The sequence below is a fragment of the Budorcas taxicolor genome, chromosome 10 (assembly GCF_023091745.1).
Source record: "Budorcas taxicolor isolate Tak-1 chromosome 10, Takin1.1, whole genome shotgun sequence".
Classification (NCBI taxonomy): Eukaryota; Metazoa; Chordata; class Mammalia; order Artiodactyla; family Bovidae; genus Budorcas; species Budorcas taxicolor.
The window spans coordinates 84,655,873-84,666,669 of NC_068919.1; the positions used below are offsets into that span (position 1 = coordinate 84,655,873).

At 50.5% G+C, this 10,797-nt stretch overlaps 1 protein-coding gene across 1 annotated transcript; it reads left to right on the forward strand.

The window, feature by feature from the left end:
* Positions 1-7,002: 7,002 nt before the first annotated feature.
* Positions 7,003-10,436, forward strand: FOS (Fos proto-oncogene, AP-1 transcription factor subunit). Its single transcript, XM_052646460.1, has 4 exons — positions 7,003-7,302; positions 8,105-8,356; positions 8,755-8,862; positions 8,986-10,436. The coding sequence occupies exons 1-4, from the start codon at positions 7,162-7,164 to the stop codon at positions 9,625-9,627; spliced, it is 1,143 nt and encodes a 380-aa protein (XP_052502420.1). The 5' UTR covers positions 7,003-7,161; the 3' UTR covers positions 9,628-10,436.
* The last annotated feature ends 361 nt before the right edge of the window (positions 10,437-10,797 follow it).

The following is a 10,797-nucleotide window of genomic DNA, read 5'->3' on the forward strand; positions in this document are numbered from 1 at the left end:
ATCATGTTTCTGGGTGGGACGGTTGCACCCTTACCCTAAAAACTAGAGCACCCATACCCTCTTGAATGACAGCTAGTGGAATGATTAATAAGCAGATATGACAAATCCATACAGTTCTAAGGATGGGTGTACCACTTGGGTTTATAAGCATCTAAATTATTATGCCTGATAAAGAAGGTACTGATCAGGATTTTGGTTTCCCTCACCTGAGATTTTGGTTTCCCTCACCTACGCAGGGCTTCCCTGGTAGCTTGGACGGTAAAGCGTCTGCCTACAATGCGGGAGACCTGGATTCGATCCCTGGGTAGGGAAGACACCCCTGGAGAAGGAAATAGCAACCCACTCCAGTATTCATGCCTGGAAAATCCCATGGACCAAGGAGCTTGGTGGGCTACAGTCCATGGGGTCGCAAAGAGTCGGACACGACTGAGCGACTTCTCTTCTCTCTTCTCTTCACCTGAGAAAGATACCGGTAGGAAGTCAGCCATCAAGCCCCTTTATCCAAAACGAGAATCCATGCTGCCTTCCCAGCCACATAAACAACAACCGATGAGCTTTCTGTTTAATGTTCATTCATTCTGCAAACATTTATCCAATGCCTACTAGTATCAGCAAGCTAAGGCCCTGAGGATAGATACCTATTGAATAAGATAGATAAGGTTCCTGCTTTGGTGGAGCTTGTGGCTTAGGAGAGGAAGAGAGACAACGAAAAAGTGCATACATAAACCAAGTAACCTAGTGATCAGTCTTCCAAAGAAAATAAAACCAAGTAATGTGACAGAAAGTGACTGAGGGGCAACGAGGAGGGATGCAGTGTTGGAGTGGGGACAGGCTTCCTGGAGAACGTGAAAACTGAGCTAATAGTGATCATAAGGATAAGTCAATGTGTCCAGATTTGGGGAAAAGAGGGAACAGTGATTAGAAAGACCCAGCTCCTTAACCAGCTTGGCATATTTGAGGAACAGAAAGAAGGCCAACGTGCCTGTAGAGGAGTGAAGGAGGGAAAGTTGCTTAAGATGGAAGGTGAGGCCGGGGCTGGGTTACACAGCTGTGGTAGACCTCTGTAAGGGGTACAGATTTTTTTTTTTTTTCTGAGTGTAATTCTGTATATTGGCCACTAAACAAGTTTGGAGGGATTTAGTATTTAGTGTTAGGATTTAATTCAGAGTCCCATTAAGTGGGAGAGGAGACTTTTAGTGCATGATCTGTCCTTATCTTCATGGATTACCCCACAATCTCAGGTGGATCAGAGTCTAAAAGTAGAATTCTTCAGTAGAATCAATTTTGGGATTTTCACAAGGGATCTGTAACTCATTGACACTCCAGGTAAAACAACAGTGGAGAAAATAAAAACTTAGCTGGGAGTTGGAACTGGAAGTTTTTTCATAGAATGCAAATCAGATACTAAACTAAGACACAAAATGTCCACATCAGAGGATGAACCTATGATTTGTAGATCAGAAGGCAGCATAATTCTGAATTCCTACTTACTGGTCAGGATTCTTCTGGTTTTGGAAAGAGGATTTTTTTTTTCTTGCCTTATAATTATTAATGTCTCTTTTAAAGATCTTGCCATTCTTCTTGAGAAAGATGGTGGATTAAATGGTGTAAGCAATGCTGGAGATGTCTTAACACTTTGAGGCTCGTCGTGTACCAGCCCATTTAAGCCATCCTTAGCTCTGCCCATGCAGATCATGAGGTTTCCCCATTGGATGGGAGCCCTGCAGTTGAGGTTTCTTAGTCAGGGTGTGGTGTTGTCCTATAGATTTAGTGACGTCAATGAGATTCCTTTGGAATTTTAGCAGCTAAATCCACCAGAGCTGAAGAAGGTCAGCTCAGGACACCTGGGGATCCGACAGCCTGGACAGACTTGCTTGTCAGAGGATGGGGAATGCAGCTAGGTTTGGCATTACTGACTAAATGGGGATCCAGTGCTGCTGGTTATGGTGGAAGATCCCATGAGCTTGGGCTGAAACGTGTCCTTCTTAGGCACCATAGCTGTTCCCCAGTTTCCTCAGCTCCAGATGGAGCGTGTGCCAGGGACCACACAGAGCTTTGTTTAAATGCTTGCATTAGCAGAAGGATGGGGATCCCATTGAATCATCAGCTCCTGTCAAAAAGCCAAGAGTTGTTCAGAATGGAAACAGTTTTTCCCAAAGAGGCAAAATTCCTAGTACTAATGAGTGGTGGTGGTGATGGTGGCGTGTGTGTGTGTGATGATGGTGGTGATAGTTCTGTGCCTCCCACTGTTTCAAAATAGAGACAGTTTTTGTTCACTGTCTGAGCCATAGGGTGAGTAACCTTGACCCCTAAGGTCCTTCGCTGGGCTCACGTGAGTTTGTGAGTCCTGTGGGAATAGTGAAATGTTCCTCCCGCTGGGGTTCAGACATTTGGAATGGATAAATTAGAGAGTGGTGGTCACACAGTCATTGTCATTGCAGACAATGTGGCATTTATGTATGGGCACTGGCTGTCTCTCATGGGCTCAATAACAAGGGTAAGTTCTATCTTTCATCACTAACCACTGGGGTGTTCTTTATTGACAGAGGCTGCACCAGCTGAAAATAGCCCAAACATCTTGTTATTTTCTCTTTCCCAGTTTTTGCCTATTCATATCCAAGGATAAAAGACTCAGCTTGTTCAGCTTTTTCAAAGGGTTAAAGAACATTCTCTATTTGATTTCTTAGTACCCATAAAGAACAAGACTATACAGTTGCCCTGCTTGGCTGAGAGCATTCATTCATTCATCAGTTCAATAGATTTTATTAAACACCTACTATGGGCTAGGCGCTGGGGTAGGTGCTAAGTGGATATTTGTATATGAAAAAGACAAAGGCTAAAAGTAGGCAGATGCTAAACAAGTCTTAGAAGCGACTTCCCCAAGTCCCTGAAGGAGATGAATTTGCTATACGCATCTTCCTGACTTCTAGTCCCGTGCTCTGCCCACAACCCTTCACCGATAGACCACACTTCCCCAAATAAATAACTACTTCTGCATGCTGGGGATGGGTTGTGTGCGGCAGCATTTACGTAGGCGGCACAGACAGTAGCCTTTCACTTAGTGTTGCAATAACACCAGGCTAAACAATGTGCACTGACCTCCAGAGTGGTGAACAAAAGCTTGCTATAGGTCAGGCCTCTTAAATGCCAGAGAAGTGCAAAATAGGAAGAGTCTCCATCTGATAAGAAGCAACTGCTGAGAAAGAATGAATTTGTTTTTAATCTGGGTTAAAATCAGATATGAGAATCTATCCTCCTGTTCACTTTTGGATCCTCAGGTAGCAGGAACTCAAAGCTTAGATAATCACAAACTATGTAAGTTTTGGTTTTCCATGCTCAGACTTGTCCAGAACATGGAAGCCTTGCCCTGTTGGAAGGCAGCACTGAACTTACAGAGGCACACACACACACAGACATCTGTCTCAAAGTTATACTGACCTTGGCCAGTGGCAAACATAATTTCACAGATTGCGTCTGATTTCTCTTTATTTTAAGGCTACATCACGCGAGCTCCATATTAAAAATGTGATTTTGGCTGTCCTGAAATGGATACCATGAGTAGATTGAGATGTGAGAGTATGTTAGAATGATTGCAGGTTCGGATATTAGTAGGGCAAGAGAGGAGGTCTGAGATTATATTATCCGATACTACTGCGTTAGGTCGAGGACCTGCGTTTACTACCCAGATGATGCTCTGGCCCTTTTCAGTCTTTATCATGTTATATCCCAGAGGACAGTGGATCCAGATCCCGTCTCTGTATTGCAATCACTTCTTCTGATACCTGTCCCCACACTCTCTTCTGTTTCATAGCACCTTCTTATTTTTTAAATATTCATTTATTTGGCTATACTGGGTGTTAGTGGGTTGTGGGATCTAGTTCCTTAACTAAGGATCGAACCTGGGCCCCCTGCATTGGGAGCTTAGCCACTGGACCACCAGGGAAGTCACCCTGTTATTACCTCTGTCAAACCACCTACTGCTGTCCTGCAACTCTCTAATGACTTGTTGGTCCATAAGGCTGGAATCTCTCTGACAGTAGGGGCAGATCGACTGTGTTCATTAGAGTAAGTACCAGCCCCTAGCAAGTGCCAGGCCATAGAAGGCTCTCAATAAGTAATCGCATGCATGCTCAGTCACTCAGTTGTGTCCACCTCTTTGTGACTCCATGGACTGTGGCCTGCCAGGCTGCTCTGTCCATGGAATTTTCCAGGCAACAATACTGAAGTGGCTGCCATTTCCTCCTCCAGGGGGTATTCCTGACCCAGGGATTGAACCTGCGTCTCTTGTGCCTCCTGCATTGGCAGGTGGATTCTTTACCACTGAGCCACCTGGGAAGCCCCAGTAAGTTCTTTGTTAAATAAATAAAAGAGTGAGTGAATGCATGATTCTGTCTTTCTTAGAGGATGGATTTATTAAGTTTACAGCTCTGTAGCCATAATGGTGCCAGGAAAGAAAGAGTTAAGCCTCCTCCTGTGGAGGAGACAGGCTTATCCAAAGACCTTTTTCCTTTTTTATTGGCAAGGGCTGAATAAATGATATATGCATAAATCCTGGATATAAAATCTTGACACATTCTTTAGGTGTTGGCCTGAACTGCTTCAAAACTCTAAGGGAAGTAAATGAAATCATTCTAGGTTTTCTCTTACGTGGCCTGAGAGCCAGTTATGAAAGGAAGGCAAGGCCAGACCCAGGAATTCAAAGCTTGACCTATTTTGCCCATAGCTAATAGTAAGAGAGATGGATTTGCCTTCTTACCTTTTTTTAAAATCAAGGACAATGAAGCAGCCCGGCAAACGACAGAACTAGGTGAATGGAATGCAGCAGAATTGCTTGAGGATTCAGAGCATCTCCAAGTCTATGTTTATGTATTATGTGTTTTTCCTTTTCCCTCCCCCTTTTTATTTTTCAAATGAGAAAAAAAAAAAAAAAGCGCCTAAATCCCACCAACATAATCCAGTGACATACAATGATGAAACTCTGTTTTCACCTCTGCTTGTGACAGGGAATGCAAAAATAGCAAGTGGCCCAGTTCCACGAATCCCCGCCTCCCTACCCTAGCAGCTCTCACCCGGTTCTCATCTGTAAGAATGGAGGTTAGCGTCCAGCCGCGCGCGCAAGCCGCACTCAGCCCCCGGACCCCACAGATGAGGTCAGGCTGCGGGAGTGGCAGCAGTCGGGCCGGGGAGGCCGAGGCCCTCGGGGGAGCGAGGAGGGAGAGCGGCCTCGCCAGGCCGACGGCGCGCCCGGCCGCGCGGCGTCGCCTGGAGACGGCCCTGGCGGCGCAGTGTTTCTGTAAACAGCCGCTTCCCTGTTACTATCTATAGCAGGATCGCCTGGCTCCGGGGTGCGGCAGCGGGAGGCAGGTCTGCTGTCCCGCTCCCCGCGAGTCCCAAAGGATCCGCCCGCTGCCCTCATCCCGCCTCGCCCCTCTCCGGGTGCCCATCGTGCCCAACCCCCAACCCCGGCCCGAAGAGTGGGGGAAGGGACACAGGGACCTGTGTCTCTGCGGGGACCTGCGACTTCGCGTCCCGGAGGTGGCCGGCGCGCAGAGATTGAGCCGGGGGCAGTGTGACCCCGGCTGTCCTTTGCATCTGAGCAGGAGGCTAGAGGCGTCTGGGGGTGCTTAGTGCACTCCAAAGCACCTTGACCTGCCCACCAGCACCCCGCCCCCCCCCCCCCCCGCCCCGCCAAAGGCCTGTTTTCCAGGCCACCGAGCGGTGCCTGAGATACCAGCCTCCGAAGATTCCGGCCTGGGCGCTGCTGGGCACGGTCCTTCCAGGCGCCCGCGGTCCAACCCCCCTCCCCCCTTCCAAGTCCGCGCTGGAAAACCACCGGCTTTGGGCTCCCAATAACCAGTTTCCTGGGGCGCCGAACCACCCCCACCTCCCCAGCAAGGACTTGTGCTGCCCCCAGTGCTCGCTCCATCCGGTGCTCCGAACTGACGACCTTGTCCACAGAACAACCCCCGCCCCCCCAACACGCCCCGGGGCCCGAGCTCAGAACCAGGCAAACGAATCCTTCAGACATCCTTGTTGAGAGATTCTGCACGATGTTTATTGGCTAGTTTCTCAGGGGTTTGACAGCAACAGTAACATCTCATCTACCGCCAAGAAAAAAAAAAACAACAACAACCAGCAAAAACAAAGCGCCTATCTCCTTAAAAGCAAAACAAACAAACAAAACATATAGAATAAAAAGTACCCAGCATCGTAGATAAAGTAGGTAATCGTATTGTCTTATTTTGGATCCTTCCAAACCGCAGGAACAATCCTAGTAAAGCTGGAGTCCGGGTAGCTTGAGGTGAGGGGTTTGAGGGTCTGTTTCCAGAGCTTGCACTGAATTAGGGCTAGAATGGGGAGTGAGGGTAGAGGCGCATTCCTTCGGGGGCCGAGGCTTAACCTGCTTGGCTGCGTGTACCTGTGTCGCCTATAACCTGAGCCTCATAACTCTTTCCCGGGTTTCCGTATAGAAGTAAAAGGGCGTCCCCGCCTTCGCCAACCCCATCCTCCCCCAGCCCCGGAACAAGGGTCCGCATTGAACCAGGTGCGAATGTTCGCTCGCCTTCTCCGCCTCCCCTCCCCCCGGCCGCGGCCCCCGCCTCCCCCCCGGCGCTGCACCCTCGGTGTTGGCTGCAGCCCGCGAGCAGTTCCCGTCAATCCCTCCCTCCCCTTTACACAGGATGTCCATATTAGGACATCTGCGTCAGCAGGTTTCCACGGCCGTCCGCTGCAGTCGTGGGGGTATCCATCCCCGCGGCCCCTTATCTCGGCAGCTCCACGCGACCCTAGGAACCACGGGGAGACAGGCCGACAAGATCAAGAAACTCGACAGCGCGGGGAACTGGGGGCGCTGCGAGGGCGGCGGAGGCGGCAAATGGGGACCCTAGAAGTAGCCGGGCCCGTGCGCCACCCCTCGGGAGCCGCAATGGTTGCGCCCAGTGACGTGTTGGGCTCATTCATAAAATGCTGTTATAAAAGCGGTGGCTGCGGCGCCTAGTACTCCAACCGCATCTGCAGCGAGCAAGCTTAAGGAGCTGACACAGAGCCTGCGGCGCAGCGAGCGAGCTAGCGAGCGACCGCGCACACCTACCCAGCTCTGCCCGGCAGCGCGCACCTGCCTCCGCCCCTGCGCCCCTCGCCCGGCTTTGACTGCTCGCGATCATGATGTTCTCTGGCTTCAACGCCGACTACGAGGCGTCCTCCTCCCGCTGCAGCAGCGCCTCCCCGGCCGGGGACAGTCTCTCCTACTACCACTCACCAGCCGACTCCTTCTCCAGCATGGGTTCTCCCGTCAATGCGCAGGTGAGGCTGGCTCCGCGCCTCCGCGGGGCCGGGGGGTGGAGGGGTCACCGGAGAGGAATCACCAAGGCGAGATGCTCGGGAAGACGAGTCCGGGACTCCTTTCGCCGGGGGCAGGGAGGGAGGCTTGCCCCGGCCCGGAGCAGCCCTCTCTCGGGAGCTTTTCCGAACTTTGTTCGGAGCGGCCCGCGAGCTTGTCATCAGAAGAATTGCTTCTTCTGTCCCGCGGCAGTCTCTTTCTGAGCTGTGCCCCCCGGCGCGCGCTCGCTGACTGATCTCGGACATTAGCTGGGGCCAAAATGTCCCAAAGCAGAAGACTAGCGAAGTAGAGCCTGGCGCCTCCGGGGGGAGGCGGCCAAAAGCGGCAATCCACCCACCCCCCCGCCTCCGCCACCCCTCCCCTCGCAGCCTGGAGCAGGAAAGGAGGGGTAGGGGAGGAGGGTGAAGCAGGCGGGTGTGTAAGGCAGTTTCATTGATAAAAAGCGAGTTCATTCAGGAGACTCCGGAGCGGCGCCTGCGTCAGCGCGGACGTCAGAGATATTTATAACAAACCCCCTTTCAAGAGAGTGATGCTGAAGGGATAACGGGAACGCAGCAGCAGGATGGAGGAGAAAGGCACTGCGCTGCGGAATTCTTGGGAATAAAGGGGGGAGACCTTTCATTCCCGATGACCGGCGTGTATAAAGACGCGAGCTGTCCATTGCCGGAGGGCTTCTCCTGCCTCTCTCCCTGCTGCATGCGGCACTGGGAACTCTGCTCACCCCCACCTGCTCGCTCACGTCAGTTTCCTCCTCTTTCATTCTAGGACTACTGCACCGATCTGGCCGTTTCCAGTGCCAACTTCATCCCAACAGTGACTGCCATCTCGACCAGCCCTGACCTACAATGGCTAGTGCAGCCCACCCTGGTCTCCTCCGTGGCCCCGTCCCAGACCAGAGCCCCCCACCCCTATGGAGTCCCTACTCCCTCAGCTGGAGCTTACTCCAGGGCCGGAGTTATGAAAACCATGACGGGAGGCAGAGCTCAGAGCATTGGCCGGAGGGGCAAGGTAGAACAGGTGAGAGTTCTTGGCACCTTCTGAGGGGGAGGCGCGGGTTGACATTGTGGAGATGGGCAGCATAGGGGTCAGAGTGAAGCCATTGATGCATTGACTGGACACCCCAAATGGGAAACCCTGGCTCCAAGCCCTTTCCATCCAAGTCAGACTGATAGTCTCACCCTAAGAAATGCCCTGATGTATAGTTTCTTCCCTTGTAGTCTGGGTTCTTCTTGGCTCTTTCTGAGATTCTTATTTTAAATGCAAGTCACACCCAGCTTGCAACTGCAGGTTAGAAATGGCTTCACAGAAGAGGTGCCAGGAGCTAGGAAGCTGCAGGAGCTGGTTTCCCTGGGGTGGGTGAATGAAGCTGATGGCAGACACTGTTACTGAATGCTGCTCTTTTTTCCCCTCCACAGTTGTCCCCAGAAGAAGAAGAGAAAAGGAGAATCCGAAGGGAAAGGAATAAGATGGCTGCAGCCAAATGCCGGAACCGGAGGAGAGAGCTGACTGACACCCTCCAAGCGGTAGGTTGAACCCATGGGTCACTTCTTTTTAAAACTTAAGGGGAAACTTGGAGACCAGACATAAGGGATCTGTGTCCTTGAGTCAGACCATCTCTTATGCTTTCCTTTGCTCTCTCTTTCCAGGAGACAGACCAACTAGAAGATGAGAAGTCAGCTTTGCAGACAGAGATTGCCAATCTGCTGAAGGAGAAGGAAAAACTCGAGTTCATCCTAGCGGCTCACCGACCTGCCTGCAAGATCCCTGACGACCTGGGCTTCCCAGAAGAGATGTCTGTGGCTTCCCTTGATCTGAGTGGGGGCCTGCCTGAGGCTGCCACCCCTGAATCTGAGGAGGCCTTCACCCTGCCCCTCCTCAATGACCCTGAGCCCAAGCCCTCAGTGGATCCCGTCAAGAGTGTCGGCAGCATGGAGCTGAAGGCTGAGCCCTTTGATGACTTCATGTTCCCAGTGTCATCCAGGCCCAGCGGCTCGGAGACCGCCCGCTCTGTGCCAGACATGGACCTGTCTGGTTCCTTCTATGCAGCAGACTGGGAGCCCCTGCATGGTGGCTCCCTGGGGATGGGGCCAATGGCCACGGAGCTGGAGCCCCTGTGCACCCCGGTGGTCACCTGTACTCCCAGCTGCACTACTTACACGTCTTCCTTCGTCTTCACCTACCCCGAGGCTGACTCCTTCCCCAGCTGTGCGGCTGCCCACCGCAAGGGCAGCAGCAGCAACGAGCCTTCCTCTGACTCGCTCAGCTCACCCACACTGCTGGCCCTGTGAGCGGGCAGAGAGGGGAGGCAGTGGGCGTGCACGTGGCCACTGCCTGAGTCGGCGCATTACAGAGAGGAGAAACACGTCTTCCCTCGAGGGTTCCCGTAGACCTAGGGAGGACCTTATCTGTGCGTGAAACACACCAGGCTGTGGGCCTCAAGGACTTGCAAGCGAGCATCCCCGTGTGGACTCAAGTCCTTACCTCTTCTGGAGATGTAGCAAAACGCATGGAGTGTGTATTGTTCCCAGTGACACATCTGAGAGCTGGTAGTTAGTAGCATGTGGAGCCAGGCCTGGGTCTGTGTCTCTTTTCTCTTTCTCTTTAGTCTTCTCATAGCATTAACTAATCTATTGGGTTCGTTATTGGAATTAACCTGGTGCTGGATATTTTCAAATTGTATCTAGTGCAGCTGATTTTAACAATAACTACTGTGTTCCTGGCAATAGTGTGTTCTGATTAGCAATGACCAATATTAAATTAAGAAAAGATATGACTTTATTTTCTAGTAGATAGAAATAAATAGCTATATCCATGTACTGTAGTTTTTTCTTCAACATCGATGTTCATTGTAACGTTACTGATCATGCATTGTTGAGGTGGTCTGAATGTTCTGACATTAACAGTTTTCCATGAAAACGTTTTATTGTGTTTTTAATTTATTTATTAAGATGGATTCTCAGATATTTATATTTTTATTTTATTTTTTTCTACCTTGAGGTCTTTTGACATGTGGAAAGTGAACTTGAATGAAAAATTTAAGCATTGTTTGCTTATTGTTCAAAGACATTGTCAATAAAAGCATTTAAGTTGAATGCGACCCACCTTGTACTCTTTTCATTCTGGAATTTTTTAAGTTTCTGGAAGGTATTGTCAGAGACTAATTTGTCAAGAAGGGTAGCTCTTGGAGGGGACACATCCCCTCTGTCTGATCCCTTATCAAATCAAGAGAAACTCTGGAGCTGACGTTGGAAAATTGTGCAAACTCACATCTTCACCTTGCAGTGCTTCTTCTCTCCCTACAGGTTCTGGGAACGGGAAACTGCTTTGCAATGGCTTTTGTGGGAACACATCTTTCTTTTCCTGTTTTGAAAGTCAAAGGGAGGGATATTTAAATCTGGCTGTGCTAATACTAAACTTAACCGTCTAGGTCTTCTAGGAACCCTCTTAGCAAACAATTA

What these genes read in the sequence shown, in the direction of transcription:
- FOS (XM_052646460.1), top strand. Translation starts at nt 7,162, where the DNA reads ATGATGTTCTCTGGCTTCAACGCCGACTACGAGGCGTCCTCCTCCCGC. An exon ending in GGAGGGGCAAGGTAGAACAG is followed by an intron (nt 8,357 to 8,754) that starts GTGAGAGTTCTT and finishes TCCCCTCCACAG; the next exon opens with TTGTCCCCAGAAGAAGAAGA. An exon ending in TGACTGACACCCTCCAAGCG is followed by an intron (nt 8,863 to 8,985) that starts GTAGGTTGAACC and finishes CTCTCTTTCCAG; the next exon opens with GAGACAGACCAACTAGAAGA.